This window comes from Typopeltis vanoorti, chromosome 11 (genome assembly GCF_054136105.1).
Source record: "Typopeltis vanoorti isolate ZY-2024b chromosome 11, IOZ_Tvanoo_1.0, whole genome shotgun sequence".
NCBI lineage: Eukaryota > Metazoa > Arthropoda > Arachnida > Uropygi > Thelyphonidae > Typopeltis > Typopeltis vanoorti.
Window position 1 is genome coordinate 37,273,112 of NC_143559.1, and position 19,215 is coordinate 37,292,326.

The 19,215-nt window shown below is 35.2% G+C and overlaps 1 protein-coding gene across 2 annotated transcripts in view; it reads right to left on the reverse strand.

The window, feature by feature from the left end:
• The window catches only part of LOC150101446 (mitogen-activated protein kinase kinase kinase 11-like), a 201,724-nt gene that overhangs the window by 47,910 nt on the left and 134,599 nt on the right, over positions 1-19,215 (reverse strand). For both annotated transcript variants that reach the window (XM_090400189.1, XM_090400188.1), the window contains one exon: positions 620-808. In XM_090400189.1, coding sequence (XP_090256315.1) covers positions 620-808 — 189 coding nt within the window. The remainder of the gene's footprint in view (positions 1-619; positions 809-19,215) is intronic.

The window sequence follows — 19,215 nt, forward strand, 5'->3', positions numbered from 1 at the left end:
ATTTTTATGTTGCTTGTTTTTACTATCAAAATACTTTAACTGACCAAGTGCAGTAGTATTTGTACTAATAAAGTTCATATATTCAATACACAATGGCACCACTTTGGCATGTGGTTGTGAATTGCAGGAAAGCAACATACTATAGGCCTCTGGTATCAACTATCTGAAGAATACAGTTTCCCCCAAGCTTTTCAGATGAACCATAATTCACTGTATTCCTCTGATTTACAATTCACTGCTTCCATGAATGCACCTTTAGAGATATCAAATTAGTGGTGACTCCTATGATTTGAGACAGTCACCACTAAGGAAGTTAACTTAGAATGGTTACACATGTTCATTCCTTGGCCCCATTTCTCAAGATCAGAAACCACCACTAGTATTATAGAATTTTAATTGCTAATGGTAGATAATTTCTAACCATGTTTAAAAACGTAAATCACTAGACTTTTTTTAAGATAAAAAATTTTTCACTTTATTAAAAAAAAAGCATTTTTTTAATAAAGTAATTTTTTAATAAATAACTTAAAATTATTTAAAATAATTTAACCAAATTATTTTAAATAATTTAAAGGAGTGGTTGGAATGAAGATGAGTTACTTAACAAAAAAACACCTACCAAATTCTTGTAAAGCTCCAAAATTTGACATTCCCCCAAATGGATAAGCCCTCTGGGGTTTTTCGAGATTTGGAGCACTTTTAGACCACCTCTTGTTGCCATCAATAAGAAGTCTTCTAGAGTGGCCTCGTTCCTTCTGATGTACTGTACTTGGTCCCCAGGTCTTACCTTTAACACCATCCACAGGTACTATTTAGGAGAACAATGAAAAGATAAACCTAGTTAGTATTCTGGATTTATTTTAGAAATTATATGCATATACTCTTCAGCTTTATTTTAAATGATATCTGTCCTTTCCTAAGACAAACATAATAATCAATCTCTCAAAATACATAACAATTTTGATAACCATTTAGTCAAAAAGGATAATATAATAATGTCACAATAAGTGAAGTGGAAGGAAATAGCTAGTTTTTTTGATAACCATATTATCTTCTGAGTTGTGCATTGTACTGCTACATTTAGTGTGCATTGAATACTCTGAGATATACATGGATGCACAGACTGTTAACCTGAATGTGAGAAAGGAGATATTAATTGTTGGTCTGCCAGTCTCATAATGACGCCCCCAGATTTCTGGTAGTGTGAGAAAGCTATATATGATGTACAGCTGAGGCAGATTTCAAATGTGGTCTCTATGAATTCATATATATAGTTCCACAAATTGTTAAAGTAAAAAACAGTGAAAGTTAATCACAAAAAAGGCCAAGTTGTTAGTGTTGGTTGACCGAGTGGTTAACATAGTTGCTCTCTAGTCTTTTGGCTGGAGAGCAGATACGCTAACCACTGTCTGTGAAAATACTAGTGGAGGTGGGCAGTAGATGATATTGGTGTAGATGATGCGGTTTGCGGATTGAGAGGTGGAGGCATAGATGGAGTAGGTACCTCCCTCGGTGAGTCTTAGGACTCCTTGGAGGTGTCATTTAATAATAACAAAAGGAAAAAATGAGCAGATCAGCTAAACATTAAAAAATAAATAAAATAAAATCTGAAACTGATCTGTATGTTACAAGAACTTTGCTTCCTTTAACACTATGTACAGTAACTAACTAAATTTACACACATAACCACAGTAATAAGATTTTTTTTAAATTACTGTGGTTACATGTGTATGTTTAGTCATGAATGCTCTACAGGTTTAATTATACAACATATGTACAGTAAGAATATACATACACCATCATCAAATTCCTGATATGTCTTCTCAAGCACCTTTAGGGGTTATTGAAATTCCTAGCAAGCACATTCCCAGATATGAGTGGCAGGAGAGAAATGAAATACCTTCCATGGACCAACAGGCAATAGCAGTGTCTGATCCACAGTGGGCAGCTCCAAACCACATCTGTTCCCCATGTTAGGAGTGGCTGAAAGAACCATTAAGGTTGGCTGTAAAAACAAAATGCAACTGAAAATTGCATTTTGCAATTGCAATATGGAAATGCACAAAAAAGTATAACATGATGCCTCAGACATCACCCACATAAACAATGTCTGCGTATCCAACTGACTGATCAAGGTTGAATCAACAAGTCGGCTACTGAAAGAGGTATAGAACTAGGTATGGATATCAGTAAGAACATGGAATGTCCATATTTTATGGACTCCTGGGGATCTACACTTACTTTGCAAGGAGATGGAGTGATACTGATCTGACATCCTTGGATTATTGGAGATGAACTGAACAGATTCAGGGAAGATGTGAGGTGGAAGAATTATCGGGTCTGGCAATTGTATAAAACATGAGGCAGGAATTGGATTTCTTCTCAGGAAAAGAGAACGAGAAGCATTATTAGGATATAAACCACTAAATGAAAGAAGAAAAATAATATCAAAATTTGCAACAAGGCCATTTAACATCACAGTGATCCAGGTTTATTCACCAACTACAGGAAGTACTGAAGAAGAAACAGTTATTCTATAACAACCTGGAAATAATCTTGAAATCAATACCAAAGAAAGATACACTAATTGGAGGAGACTGCAAAGACAGGAAAGAAAATAAATGGTGGGGAAGAATAATGGGCAAATATGGATATGGAGAAAACAATGCAAGAGGAGAAAGAATGCTAGAATTTGCCTTGAAGCATGACATGGTAATTTGCAACACAAAATTCCAGCAAAATTCCTTTTGCTGGAGTTCTGTGTTGCAGGAAGTGGACATGGTGGTTACCTGATGACAATGAAGAATATACCGGGCATAATACTCATAAGCAACAGATGGGCCACATCAGTTCAGCAATATTAATTTCAAGAAGCAGACATAGAATGGAATCATAGCTTAGTGATTTCCAATATCAATGGAAAAAGGAACTGGAGGATAGAAACAACAAAGTGATATCTACAATCAAGGGAGAAGTGGAACAAACAGTCCCAGAGACAGAAAAACCAAAGAAGAGGTGAATCTCATAGGAGACATTAAAGATAATTCAAGAAAAAAATGAGCATTAAAGGTTAGGAGAGAGAGAGATCTCTGTGAAAATGGAACGGTATAGAGCAAAATCCAATGAAGTGAAGAAAGCAGTTAGAAGATACAAATCAAAATGGCTAGAGGAACAGTGCAAGGATACCAATAAATACTATGATGAATACAGAACAAGAGAAGTATATGATGATTAGAAACATCAACAAGAAATGGAGCTAAAGAAGCAGAGAACCATAAAAAATCAGTTTTCATGTCACCCTTTTATCAACTGGTTCCTTTTATGGTGTTCTTTCCCCCCATTTCTAATATTTTTCAATAGCTTCCAAGAACATTTTGCCACCTTTCTGATAAAAACCTATATTCTTACCAAAGTTTTCCCATCGGGTGCTTAAGGGTCAAATCTGTATAACTGAGAGGAGACCTCCACATAGCCTTTAAAGGAATGCAGAGAACCGACCAGGGCTTCTGACCTAATGTCCAATCCTCACCTTCTTGTGGTGCACCCTGTTGGGTATCTACTTGGATACTGAATGAACGAGGATGGGCTGGCAATTTGGGATTTAGCCAACCAAATTGTATTCTTATTGGTTAAACCAAAATAAAAAATGATGGTACACCATGACAAAATTTCATGACAGCTGGGGCGTCGCCCGGTTAAACAAGGCCCCCGTTGTTTTCGCCAGGGAACCCGGGCGAACAGCGAAAAGTCAGCTACTGGAACAAATCTGAAAACAAACACCAACTCAACATCACCAGAGTTAAAGATCGGTACTATCAACGTAAGAAGCATGAATGGCAAAGAAATGGAGCTACCTGAGGAATTAGATAAGTACCAGATCGACATAATAGGGGTGACTGAAACAAAAAAGACCAAAACTGGTGAGATCTTTCTGAGCAATAAATACAAAATGTTATATTCAGGCAATGACAATCTAGGAAAAGAAGGAGTAGCCATAGTATTCAACACAAAATACGAGGCTAATCTTCTTGAATGGCAGTCAGTCTCAAGTAGAGTAATGTGGGCAAATATGAGAATGGGGAACAGGACAATGAGACTTATTTGTTCCTATGGTCCCACAAAAGGTTCTACTAAGGTAGAAGTGGAGTAATTTTTTGAAGCTTTAGAAAAAGGAACTGACACAATGAAAAATTGGTCCTTGTTGGGGATCTAAATAGCAGAGTAGGAATTGATTGCGAGACATACAAAAATATTTTGGGAAAATTTGGAGAAAAGAGCAAAGCTAATAATAATGGCAAATATCTGTTGGATTTCTGTTCAGGACATGGACTGGTTATTACTAACACCATGTTCCAACATAAAAATGTGCACAAATTCACATGGAGAGAAGAGGCTAGGAATAAGAAAAGTCTCATTGACTATGTTATTGTTGATAGTGATGTTTTCTCCCTGGTGCAGGACACCAGATTGTACAGAGGATTTGAAATTGGAAGTGATCACTATCTAGTCTTGAGCAAGATAAAATTGAATTTCATATTGAAAAGAATAACATGTAAGAAAGTTTTAAAGCGAATAAAAGTTAAGCAGCTCTCAGATGTGAAATGTAGACTAAAATACACAAAGATTATTGAAGAAAAAATGAAAGAGTTTGAGAACAGGAATGAAACCTTGGAGATTCAGTGGCAAACTCTGAAGAAAACATTAATTGATTCTGCCAGAGAGGCATGTGGTGAGGTTGTCTGTAAGGATAAAAAAATCAGAACTCTCTGATGGACACAGGAAGTTAAAGAGGCAGTGAAGGAAAAGAAAAAAGCATATCAAAAGTTCCTGTCAGATAAGTCAGCTTGTGCTCTTAGAGAATATAGAGACAAATGCAAGAATGCTAAACAGTGTGTAAAACTAGCTAAACAAAAGTCATGGGAGGACTCTGGCAAGAATATAGAAAATAAATATAAAGGTGGCAAAATATTCTGGAGGTTGTTGAAGAAGCTTAGGAATGGAGGAAAGAGTGCTGTAAAAGGAGTTAGAGATGATAAAGGTGACATGAAAACGGGAGAAAAAGATATCCTTGAAGTATGGAGTAATTACTTTGAAAAACTTCTAAATGAAACAAGCAGTGATGACAGCATAGTGGTAAAAAAACACTGACCAGGCATGCAGTCAGGAATACATATTCATACTTGAAGTAGAAACAGCCATCAAAGGCTTGAAATGTGGAAAGGCAGGCAGGAGTAGATGATATTCAACCAGAAATGCTGAAGTATGGTGGTGTGAGAGTCTTACAGTGGCTACACTGCATAGTTCAGAAAGCCTGGACAGAGGGACGAATTCCCGATGATTGGAGCAGAGCTCTCATAGTACCCATATATAAAAAGGGGAATAAAACTGCATGCGAGAATTACAGAGATATTTCCCTACTGAGTATTCCCGGGAAGATCTATGCAAGTACTTGAGAAACGGTTGAGAAGAATTGTGGAAGAAAAGCTTGGTGAAGAACAAGTTGGATTCAGGCCAAATAGAGGTTGTCAGGATCAGATCTTCACTTTACAACAAATAGTCGAGAAAGCATGGAATATAACAAAGATCTGTATTTAAGTTTTGTCGATTTGGAAAAGGCATATGACAAGGTGCCAAGAGAGAAGCTATTCAATACGCTGCAGTTATATGGTGTCAATGGGGAATTATATCAAGCAATACTTAGTCTTTATTTGAGTTGTAAGTCAGCAGTTAGATTTGAAGGAAGTACAGGAAGATGGTTTAATGTTAAATCTGGTGTGAGACAAGGATGTACATTATCCCCTCTGTTATTCATTATCTATATGGATCACATTATGAAGGAAAGTGGTATTAAACATGATATCAAAATTGGAGATATTAATGTCAGCTCTTTGCTTTATGCAGACGATGTTATACTTATCAATAAATCCACTACTGGTCTGCAAGATTCCTTGACTAAATTGAATAACTGTTGTAATAGATATGGTATGAGGGTCAGCAATAGAAAGACAAAGACAATGAAAATAGGCAGAATCGTTGAAAATGTCAACTGGGTTGTGAATGGAGAACCTGTGGAACAAGTAAAACATTTCAGCTACTTAGGAACGATTTTTACTGAAGATGGTAAATTAAATATAGAAATAGGCAACAGAATCAGCAAAGCTGGTATGGTAGGAAATCAATTGAATAAATTCATATGGAATAAGAGAGAAATTAGTCAGAACACTAAATTAGCTGTATATCAAGACAGTGTTCAAACCAGTTTTAACTTATGGATCTGAGAGCTGGGTCAGAAGTAAAACACTTGACCAAAGACTAGATATGAGAGTCCTGAGAAAGAGGTGTGAACAGATGGCATCAATGGTAATATCATATTAAAAACGAGAATATTAGGAAAGAACTTGACATTGTCAGCATCCAGGAATGCGTTAGCAGAGCTAATATCAGGTGGAATGGTCACTTAAACAGAATGGGCGAGGAAAGATTAGCAAAACAAGTGTTCTCTGCCAGGTTGGCAGGAAAACGACCCAGAGGAAGACCAAGATATAGGCGGATTGATACGGTACAAAGTGCCTTAGACGATAGAAATATAAGATCTGATAATGTTGGAGTCTTGACAAGTAACAGACTGATTTGGAGGAAAATTGTAGATAGGAAATTAATAATGATGTAATTTTTTTCATGTAGTACTATACACCTGTACACCCCTTGAGGGTACATAGCAGGAATTTGATGATGATGTTTTCCCATCACTTCTCTTTAACTATTTGTACATGCTGACTTACCTGTGATATACTTTCTTTTTAATAACTGATTCCTTTAGTTTTTCTAAATCCCCATAAATTTCTGATTTTTCTATTGTTGCAGGAAACTTCACTTTTGCTTTCCTGAATGATGTCTTTGGTCTTCCAATGAGTCTCCAGAGTTTCGTAGTTGTTTTCAAATTCTCGTTTTTCTTTGAGTCTACAGTTCATAAGTTTTCTTTTCCAAAGTTTTGAAAAGAATCACAGTCTATTCAACTATGATTGTTTCTAAAACTTTTATAGATATTATTTTGATACAGTTTATATATTATCATGTTCTGTATAATCTGTACATATATGATTTAACTAAGTAACTCTGAAAGGTAAGGAAAGTAAGTTGTTTTTAAGTAATTTGTTTATGTATGGCTACTTGTGCTGCTTAGACTAAGGTAAGCTGCAATAAGTAAAAAAATTTTGGTATTACAAAATACAGTAGGCCACATTGTCTTCCACGGAAAGTAGCAAACCACTAGTGAGAGTGAGCCCCAGATTTTTGCACATATATAGCAAAATTGAAGCAAGAAATTATTATTAAATTGATTTAGTCTCACGCACTAGGACTGTAGGGTTCTTTAGTGAATATGTTATGTAGTTTAATATATAATGTATATACTAAATTGTATGGCTAAATAAATAATAATAAGTTTTTTTTTTATTAAATGAGGTAATTTCTTCACCCGTACTATCCAGGGATGCTATCTACTGCATTTGGGCACACATTCCATTGCTCCTCGATAATAATACTATATATTTATTTAAAATTATCATGAAATAATTTTTACATCTTTAAAATCTATGAGGAGCAATGGAATATATGCCCAAATGCGGTAAAAAGCATCCCTGAGTAGTGCGGGTGAAGTGGCAAACCAAAAAAATTGCCTCATTCAATAAAACTTCGTCTTTAGACAAATAAAATTTAACCCATATAATAATTATGTAGAATGAAATGAGAAAAGATGCTAATGAAAATGTAATTGTTAAGAAAATCTTAGCATTTTTATTCTTATTAGGAGGAATCAACTGAGATCAGAACACCTTGTGTTCAGCTACATATTTATCTTCCGAATCTTTGGCAGTCAGCCGCTTGTTTGCCTACTAAGCAAATGATGTGGAAGCTTTGTCGACTTTTTTAAAAAAACATTGTTATTGGAAGCTGCCCGTTTTTGTCTCTTCAATTCAGTAAACAGGTTCTACAAAGGTTCCAAAGCTTATGTTATTGTGCGAGTAACTTTTATGCTGCGCTCCATCATTGAATCATAATCCATTATCTGTTCCTTTAACGTTTGAGCCGTTCGAAATATCGTGGCAAATTTTTCGAGTGTCCACACTATGGATCTTGTTCACTTTCATCCTAATCGTTATCTTCTTCTGCAGAAGATTTAGCAAGATCTTTCAACTCCTCGTTAGTGAGCACCTCACGATATCCATGTAATCATTCAATTCTTCTTCTGTCATATCGTCAAATCCCTCTCCACCTCTTTTCCGTGCTGTGTTAATTATCATTGTTATCTGTGAGTTAATATCAGGGGCATCTTGGGAATTATGAATGGCATCACTCCACAAATTCTTCCAGTATGCAGTTACAGTTTCTGGTTTCAATTCGTCCATTGCTCTCTTGATGAATACAATTGCAGACGCAATTGTGAATGATTTCCAGCATTCCATGACTCCAACATCAGCAGAATCCTCAACCATTGCACGAATCATATTGAAAACCTGCAAAGCATATGAGGCTTTGAAGCATCTAATGATGCCTTGATCGAGAAGCTGAAGTAATGAGGTCGTGTTAGGGGTGGGAAGAAAACTACTTGAACATTTTCATCTTCAGTGACTAGTGACTCAGGAGCGTTGACTATTATCAATAAAACTTTAAATGGATCCGTCCTTCTCCAAGTATTTTTTCACCTCTGGAATAAAACATCGATGGAACCATTCCGTAAATAACATGGCCATGGCCCATGCATTCAGATTTGATTGCCAAAAAACAGGCAGACAACTTTTGTTTTCTGCACATGGATTCTGTGCTCGGTAAACAAGGCCAGGTTTAATTATATGACCAGCTGTGTTGCCACTAAATACCAGTGTCAATCTGTCCTTAAATGCTTTAAAGTCTGGTGCTTCACAATTTTATGGATGTAGATCTGTTGGGGCATTTTCTTCCAAACGAGGCCGGTTTCATCACAATTAAAAACTTGCTTAGGATGATAACCTTTCTCTGCAATAATTTTCAATCGGCAGATGAGAAAGCTGCCGATGCAGATTCTCCCATAATTTTGATGTGTTTTAGATTAAACCTAGTTTTGATTCTATGCAACCAGCCTTTGCTTGCTTGCTGTAAATGATTTTTCTTCCTCTTCTGTTTCGTCTTGCGGCCACATGTCTTCATATAGGATCAATGCTTTTTATTGTAACGTGTTACCATCAATAGGAATCCTTTTTATTGTCATGTCTTCCACCCACAAATTCAAAGCTTTCTCTACCCTGAGTAATGCCTTATCATGCACTGTATCCGCAACTTTTGCAGATTTGGGCGCAATGGGAAGACTGGCACGAATTTTTTCTTTGTTCTACAACACTTCACATATCGAAGATTCGTCTTTATTATAGATCTTGGCGACGGTTGCAATTGACTTTTTTCCTACTTCCATCATATTGGTAATCTTTGATTTTTCACTATTACTGAAGAAGAAGAAGAAGCGGGAACTAAACTGGAAAGATGGAGAAAAGTACTGGAAGAGAGAGGTATGAGACTGAGCAGAAGTAAGACAGAGTATATGTGTTGCACAGTGGGCAGCAGCCAGGAGACAGACCTGGAACTGGAAGGAAATGTCATCAGGAAGGTGAGGGACTTTAGATACTTAGGTTCAACAGTGGAAGAAGATGGAGGCGCTGAGAAGGAAGTGGGATGCAGGATACAAGCAGGTTGGAGGAACTGGAGGGAAATGGCTGGAGTGTTATGCGATAAGAGGGTGCCGATCAAGCTGAAAAGCAAAATCTATAGGACAGTAGTGAGGCCAGCTATGACGTATGCTACAGAAACTGTGGCCCTGAGGAAAAATAACATCAGCGGGATGGAAGTAGCAGAGATGAGAATGCTCAGGTGGATGTGCGGTGTGACCAGAAAGGATCGTCTGAGAAATGACTATGTGAGGGGGGAACAGTGAAAGTTACAAACTTAGGAGCGAAGATACAGGAGGCAAGGTTGAGATGATTTGGTCATGTGATGAGGAGGGAGGACGAATATGTGGGAAGAAGGGTCATGCAGATGGATGTGCAAGGAAGGAGGAAGTGTGGGCAGCCAAAGAAGAGATGGAGGGAGCTGGTAGAAGAGGACTTGAGGATGAAGAACTTGGATGTGGTGACAGCCCAAGACAGGAGGATGTGGAGGAGATTCATCATCAACAGTGACCCCACTTAAGTGGGAGAAGCTGCAGAAGAAGAAGATTGAGCACTTCATGTCTTCTCTTTGGCCTTGGAAAAATTTTCAAAATTTATTTGCCTGAATTTAAATGCAATTTTTAATTGCAATGACAGAAAACTGACTGCTTTCTTCGACAATTCGAGTAAAACTAAACATTAACAAACACACGTTTAAGTCCACGCACCTAGCAAAACAAGCATGTTTCGACAATTTCAACCTGCGCATATGCATGTTTCAACCTTGTGGCGCTCACCCATTTCGCACGTTTTTTTAGAACCGTGGATAAGTGAAACCACGGATACCGAAACCGCAGATACGGGGGGGGGCTACTGTACTTCTAGTTGAATTTACCCACTTATATCCTGGTCTATGAATAAGTCTTCCACCATTTATGTTTCATGTTTTATTTATGTATTTATTTATTAATTTTTTTGACATATGCTTCAGGGATTTCTGTCCTGCATCTTTCTCTTCATATTTAAGCTTTCTTATTAATTTTCAAAATATTTCACACTCCTCATGGCATTTATCTTCTTTATAAGATGCACAAATCATCCCATGATTTTCTTTAACAGTTTTGATACAGATTTTTTGTTTAGATTCTCTAAGAGTGCATACTGACTTACAAGTGGAACATTCCATATTTCTTCTGTTTGTGGACTGGTCTTTAAACTTCCATGTCCACCAATGGAGTTTTTATATTTATTTATTATTTTTTTTTTTTTTAAATCCTTGCAGACAACTCCATATCTTTCCTAGCTGAGTATATCAATGTTATCTTTGGTGGTTTAGACCAGTGCTTCCCAAACTTCTGGATGTCAGGGCCCCCTTTGCAAAAATTAAAATATTTCACAGTCCCCCCCCCCTTGAAAAAAATCGTAATAGAGAGATATATTATTATGATATTTATTGTATTTATATTCGATACAAAACATACACAGCGAATATTGCAAAAATCAAATGCATATATTACATTTTTTGCCTCTTACCGTTTGGTTCTGAAGACGATGCGGGCTGTTCTGGTAAAATATGAAATACTGTCCTTTTTTTTTTAGTCTGTTTCTGCTTCTTCTGATTGTTCGCGGGAATTTTTTTATATTTTTTTATTTTTTTATCAGTCACTTATCCATCTCAGGATTAAATTTTTTAACGTAGAATAGATCAAATAATATCACCACTTACCGATACTGGCACACCACAGACTGATATGAAATTAGTAAATATTACTGAATAAGGGAATCCCCGGACCAGGAACATTTTTCTCTTTTGTGACTTTTCTCCCTTTAAGGTAATTAAGTCTAACGCGAAACAGACAGCAAAGGCAGGTTATTAAAACGTGCATATGATTGGTGCGGTATTAACAAAAGATCGTGCAACTGAAAGATAAAAGCATAGCTGACAATTGAGTTGAAATGCTAACTCTCTTCAACCGAATTCCATATGTGAAACTGCCATAACATTCATTATATATATATATATATATATATATATATATATATATATATATATATATTACTTAGTTTTAACACTTTTACGAATTTTAACACGTCCGGTTGAATTTTATTGCTGCCTTGGGAAATCGAACTCACACACATCTAATTAATAACAATAGTTTTTAGTTAGATATTGTGTTTGCCCATGCAACATATGGTTTTGTTTCAGTCTATACAGCATAGTTTCTGTATGAGGGGACATGTTATTCGTTAATTAGTGTGTTTTTATCCCAGTTGTCTCTAATTACACTATTTGTTGAGAAATATATTACACAGACTCCTCATACCTTATTCACTGGCATAATAAAATTACTTGTTTTTATTACCTCTGCAGTATAGTGGCTGTTAGGGAGGGCATGTTGTTTACCACTGCAAGCAAGTTACTATCTCCTCACATGAACTTGTTTAAGCTTTTTTTCATGTGTGAAGTATATGCGAAACTTTTATTGGTAACAAAAAACTAGCTCGGATGACAGTGATAACATAAAACAAGTTTTGATATGTATATAAAGTCAATATCAACAGTCCCTGATTACGAACGCGTGATGAAAGGGACAGGAAGATTTGGAGCTTCCCTGGAGAGCATTCGAAGTAAATACAATTAACCACTGCTTTGAAATGAAACATATGAATAAGCAATATTTACTAATATTCATTAAGCACCAAAATACGCAGGAAGCAAAGTTTGTGAACCAACACCAATATGTGAATATTTCCATTAAAATATAAAAAATAACAAAAAAGAAATAATAAATAATAAAAGTTAAATACGTTTCTTTTAAAATAAAAAAAATCTACTTAGTCTTAAAACATTTTAAATTTGTTTTCATTATTTCACGCTCCCCCCCCCCCCTCAATGAAACCTACGGCCCCCAAGGGGGCCGCGGCCCACAGTTTGGGAAGCGCTGGTTTAGACTAAGTAGCAAAATCAAAAACATTTGAAAAGCAGTCTGGTTTTCAAACTTTACCCCAAAAAATGTTTACAATTTTGATTCTATATTTTCATTCCATCTATTACAGTTGTGTTTATTTTGTAAAAAATACATATAAGGTACCTAGTAATTAACTTCCCAATTTTCTCCTAGGTACTAAATACTAAATTTTCAAATTATACAAATGAAATATTATACAGAGCAATATATAACTTATATTTAAGTTACAAATCATCAGTGAGAACTGAAGGATGTATATAGTAAGATGGTTTGATATTAAAGTTGTAAGGAAGGGCTATAAGTTATCACCACAATTATTTATAATTTGTGTGTGTGCTTGTGTGTTTAATATGACTATCACCTATGAAAAGTTGTAAAACTATTGCATTTAGACTTGTATGGACTAAGATCAAATAATCCATGAACCTTGTTCTAGAGACCAAACACAGTACTTTTTTAAAGCTATGTCTATTCTTCAAAATAAAGGTGGTCTCTAACCAGACAACAGAAATCATCTATCACCTGAAGATGTTCAAGATATAAGTTATAGGAGAACTCACATGGCACGTTAGTTGGAAAGAAGAGCTACTATCTACTAAGCCAACCAGGTCATTAGCATGTGATCTATGTTGTTAAGAAAAGTGGGATTAAACCTGATGTTGAAACAGAAGACATTACACATAGACATTACTACTTTATAAAGATTTAATTAACTTTAATTAAATTAATATTTAATTAATCTTTAATTAACTGTTGTGACAGACCTAAAATGAAAATGAGAAATGAAATTCAGTCTAGAACTATTTTTACAGTTATAGGTAAGAAACAGAAATTATTTATTGTATTGACAGTAGCAAACCTGTTAGAACAAATTCACATTTAAGTTATAAAGCAAAATTTTTAGTGAAGATGACAAAAAAAAGGGAAACTGAATTAAACATGGAAACTGATAAGAGAATAAGGCTAGTATTGTGGGAAGTCAACTGAATAAATTTATATGGAAACAGAGCCAAATCATCAAGATAATGTTCAAACTAATTTTAACATGCAGATCAAGGTTAGAAATGAAACTGTTGATCAAAAACTGAGATAGAGTGTTAATTAAGGGGGGGGGGGGTGAAGACTCTAGCACAAGATGCAGGTGCATTCTTGCAGTTAGTACTCAAGTGTGAGAGATGATTGAATCCAAGACCTGACACATATAACAAATGAGCAAGATATCTGATGATCAGAAATAAGAAAAAGTCTTAATTGTGTTGGATTAGTATCTAACAACTACACCCTCAAGGGTACATCTCTGGTAATATTGTTATTACCAGAGGTGTACCCTTGTACACCTCTGGTACAAGGGTAGTGTGTCATCGGCGGAGAAGTCCATCATGAGGTCATCGCAGCAAGCGGCAGTATCAATGGACAGTTCTAGGCTATGGAATGACCCTTCACAAAACGGTCAAGTTCCAGATCACGCCAGAGATCGAAGACCCATGCCCAGCTGATTGATGAGCGAGAGGGGAGCCAGAATTGCTTCCCCCGTCAGCGATGTGTCGTGTCCGAATTCAACTGATGTGTAGAAAAGCCGAGGTAAATCTGGAAAGTAATCTGGAAATTGAAGGTGCTGTAGGGATACACATGAAGACCTAGTGTGTCCCCAACTACTGGTAATGTAGACTCTTATTTGTTATGTAAAACTGTGTAGGGGACAATAATTAGAGATAGGTAAAATCTTCAACTCAGGAATGAGCCCTCATTGAAAGAACTTTAGGAATTATGCTGATAAAACTTGGGAACTCTATATTTTAATTGGAATAATAGTGTGAAGATATTTGTTAATGTATCTGAAATATAGAAAGAATAGCCTTTAATGATGTCATATATAGATGAGAGTTAGATCTTTGTTAGAATTAATGGTATGAAATTATGATCTAATATGTTAAAGGAGATTTAGCAATCATAAGTGAAACTACTCACTTCCCAATATTATCAAGATTAATTTTATGTCAGCAAAAATTTCTTATAACATGTATTATGTCTATTCAGTGAATTAAATGTTAATTTCTTTTGAAATGAATATGAAGACTTGCCTGATTTTCATTTTACTGAACCGTTCATATAAAGTTCTAACCAAGGCGGGAGGTAAGAATAACTAACATAAAATAGGGGGCTACGACTGCGACATAAATCCTAACAGTGAGATTAATTGAGAATACTCTGCTAAGTGTTTAAGAATTACGAGACAGTATGCTGATCTAGACTTTGGTTCCATGAATATATATTCATCAAATACATTTTAGGGTGGCGCAGTATAAATATAAATTTTTCCGAAAATTAAAAAAGAACCAGTACCAGAATTGAAACAAAGGAATTGGCACCAATTAAAGACATTTCCTTTGTCTTCATAGCCCACATGCACATCTTGTAAAATTGCTCATCGGCCTAGATTGATAGTTAAGACATGACTCACTGATGTTAGATTAAGAAATTACTTAAGGGGGTAAGTCAGAAGAGAAGATAAATATAAAGATATATATATATATATATATATGAATGCAAATATTAAAATAAAATTGGAACCCAAGTTTAACAGGGTGTAGTTGTTCAAGACATTACACATAGCTCACTACTTTATGAAGATGACATTATCCTTAATTAATTGTTGTGAACAAACCTGAAATGAAAATGAGAAATGGAAAGAAGTCTAGAACTAATTTTACAGGGTATACTAGAGGTATACCCTCTTGAGGGTGTAGTTGTTCAACTTTAATTCTTCTGAAAACTTAAAAAAATTTAATTAGTACACATTTTTCTTTTCAGTGGGATACTCATTTATTTTACTCAATTCTTGTTAATTACTTCCTTATTTATTATTATTGCTATTATTATTACTGGCAGTGATGACTTCATATAGGTCCAAGATACAAAAGAAGTCACCACTGTCAATAATAAACTTCAAGCACCCTTTTATTTTGTGTTTTCATCCTGGAAATTTATAAACATTTTTATGCTGGAAAATGTAATTAGCAGAAATTCACCATGTATGTAAAATTATCATCACTTTGTCCTTCATTTCCTAACACACTGTACCTCCAATAAAAAACCTGATTTCCTCTCTTCTTCTATTCCTTTCTTCCTAACTAAAACCATCTGGGGGACTAGAGGCACAAATAAGTTTTTGTCCAATTTCCCATTCTGCAATTGTCGACATCATTCTACATAAAACTGGCTCCAGTTTAGAATTTATCTTGCTTATCTCACGTGGGAGCAATGCTCCCACACACAGAAAGTTTCTAAACTTAAATACTAATACTGTGCATGAGCAAGCAAAAAGTTAAAGAGAAAGTAGGAATCTGCTGATGTATTTCTAATAGCTAGATGCCGTGTAGTCTTTTGGAGAACACGTCATGAGAGAAGAAGTTCCAGAGAACAAAAGTAAATAGAATGAAAGATGAGGAAGAGAAATTCGTTCAGTAGGTTTGAAAATGAATAATAAGTTGATGTTGATAAGGTTCTGTTTGTCAGCATCCACTTACTATTCACTTAAATGATGCCCATGAAAATGAATACAGAAGCCCAAAGCAGAAACAGGGATCACTGATTAACCTGACAGCTCTCTTCTGGCTACTATGGAGACGTTTCAAGGAGTTGTTGGTACACCACTACTCCAAATGTGAAAGTTGAATTTCGAGGTTGGGAAGATTTGGAATTTATATAGAGTTAAGTTATACAGGTGAAAAATAGTGTCCTGGGTAGAAATGGTAACCTACAATTTTGGAGGCTGAATAGGCTACAGATACAATGCATGCATGTGCACCATGAAAGATTAGGGAAATCAAGTTTAGAAGAGAAATATGCTCAGTGTTTGAAGTATTATCAAAAGTAAGGCAAGTGAGGTAAGATCTTTCTTGCACAAGAAAAGACATGACTGTTTTGTAGCAATGAAGTTCATGAGATTATCCCTGCCCTACTAAAGAATGGAAAGGAGATCAGAGTTTAAGCTATTGGCTAGAGGATCTTAAAGCCTGGAAACTGTGCACTACAAAGTATGTCAAATGGAGAGGAAAGGAGTGTACTACTCCATTTGACAGGAGAGGAAAGGATAGAACTTGAGGTTGGTAGGAGAAGATCATTAAGTATAGGAAGAGGAGATCAAAGGAAAATACAGAATGATGGGACACTATGGCATTGGTGGAGAAATCCAAGAACAAGAAGCTATCTGCTGCAACACAAGTGAACAATCAGAAAGGACTCCGGTAATACAATTGCATAGGGTACAAGGCAGATAGATCATCATGTGGTTTACCTTGTACCCTATGCAACTGAGCAAATAATATAGCTACTCCACAGAGTAGAAGGCAGACCACACAATGGTCGGCCTCCTACCCTATGCAAATGAGGAATGTTGTGAGTAATTACATGAGTTTCTCAAAACATTTCCATGGCTTACATCCAAAGGTAGGTGATGATGGCTAGGAGATATGCTGCAGATCAAGAATGGCAGAATTCATATTGCTGGTCACTATCTAGCTAGTGAGCTCCAGGTAGTATTAAATAATAAAGCTACTCCTTCCTTCCCTTGATCTCCAGTGCCATAAAGAAACCATTTTAGTCTCATTATCACCAACGATGTCAATATAGCATTTCTGTTATTTCTCTGTTAGCATCATCCTTTTTTCCACTGATTTGATTCTTATGCAGATGATGCCTATTTTCAATTCTGTTGAATTATAATAGGTTACTTTTCACTGTTCACCATATGGGGAATTGTATAACTAGAGGATACTCCAGCTAACATATATGATTGTGTTAGACCATAACATCATTTGCTATTAATCATAGCAAATGCGTCTTAAAGCATCCCCTTAATGTGTCAGACTCAATGGTCTGTCTGGGCTAATTAACCTGCTCCATATAAACCATATTTTCTGATAGGGCAGTTAATCGTAGCCTTAGTCTGTTGCAAGTTATCTGCTATTTAATAATATCAGATTATCTTGCATTTTTATTTTTTATTAATTTTTAGCAAAGGCCAAAAAAGGAAAGGATAGCATTTAATTTTATTACATATGTAAGTATTTCCTAAATGTATAATGATAATGCATTACTTATAATAAAAATTTCTTTACTAAGATTTTGTATAAAAGAAACTTTTGCATAGTTACGACCTGTCTCAAACTGTTTAACTGCGATACTTATTAGTAAAAAGGTATCAACTGGAATTTAGTTTTAATTATGTAATGCAAAAAACTTGAAGAAAATACTGAACTTTCCAACGAAATTTTCATGTTAACTGTAGTCTTGTTTACAGCAATAAGTAATGATTTTAATTTTGTCTTGGTATATATTACATCAACCAATAGTGCACTTGCACAAAGTTTGTATTTCCAAAGTGGAAGTTGATATAATGAGAGAGCAAACAGAACAGCTGTTGATTAGAACAGAGTATGTTCTGAAAATTGGAAGGTTAGGAGAAGAAATGTAGTTTAAAGGAAAGGAAGTTTAAATTAAAATAGAAGTGTCATAATGGAAACTAAGTTACGATGTAGATAAAAGTGATAAGAATTATATAGTTTCTCCCAAACCAACACGCATTTCAAGAAGACATGAAAAAGAAATATTTTATTCAAAAATTGCATACAAATTATTTTTTTTATTTTCAAAGAAAAACAGGTGAGTTAATTATGTTTCAATAGCTCACTGTTGAGAGAGGAATAAACTGTCCTTGATATGTTTGAAGTGAACTGGCATTATTAGTGTTTTTGTCGAATCCTCTGATCTTTAAGAGAAGAGAATAAGAAATCTTGTGTGATTAGGTCCAATGAAGTTTGTGGGCACTTTCCTTTTTAGAATATAAATTTTAGTTATAATGCAGAATTATATAGTGCTTGCAAAACAAACATTTTTATACACAGTTATAACCATGCAATACCTAAATTTAAACTAATATTTGTTTCTAAATAAAAACATTAATTTGGAATTTACTTTGTCTCTCACTGAATCTCTTTTAATTCTTAAGTTAACTCATTTTTATAATAAGTTAAAAGTGGAAAACAAAGGTAAATTTCTGTCTTGTGGGATGAAAAACTAATCCAAGTTTCCAATAGGAAAGAATCCTGCACCTCCTGATTTGCTCAACATGTGTCATCTTTGGTTGAGAAAAATCTATAAAGTTTCTTCATATACATTCAGGTTTTCCAACTGCTGGGTGTTACCATCAAAGCTAAATGAATTTTATAAAAACAATTTATAAATTTTTATATTGAAGCTTTATTGGTACAGATCCTGCATTTAGGCATTTCAGTAATGGGTTTCACTCACTAACCACTCTCCGTGTAAAAAACTACTCTTCACACCTTTATAAACAGGACTTCAAGAGATGGCATCTCATTCTTCTCATCTTATACTCCACTCTTTTTTTATAATCCTTTCTGTATTACTCTGATAAAATACTTTAACTTGAAGGTCTGTCATATTACCTATTTTTCTCCTATCTACCAAATTCTGCACAACCCTCCTGAGTCCCAATATCACTTTAGTCATTTGTTCTGGATCTTCTCCATGTTTCCACATTACAA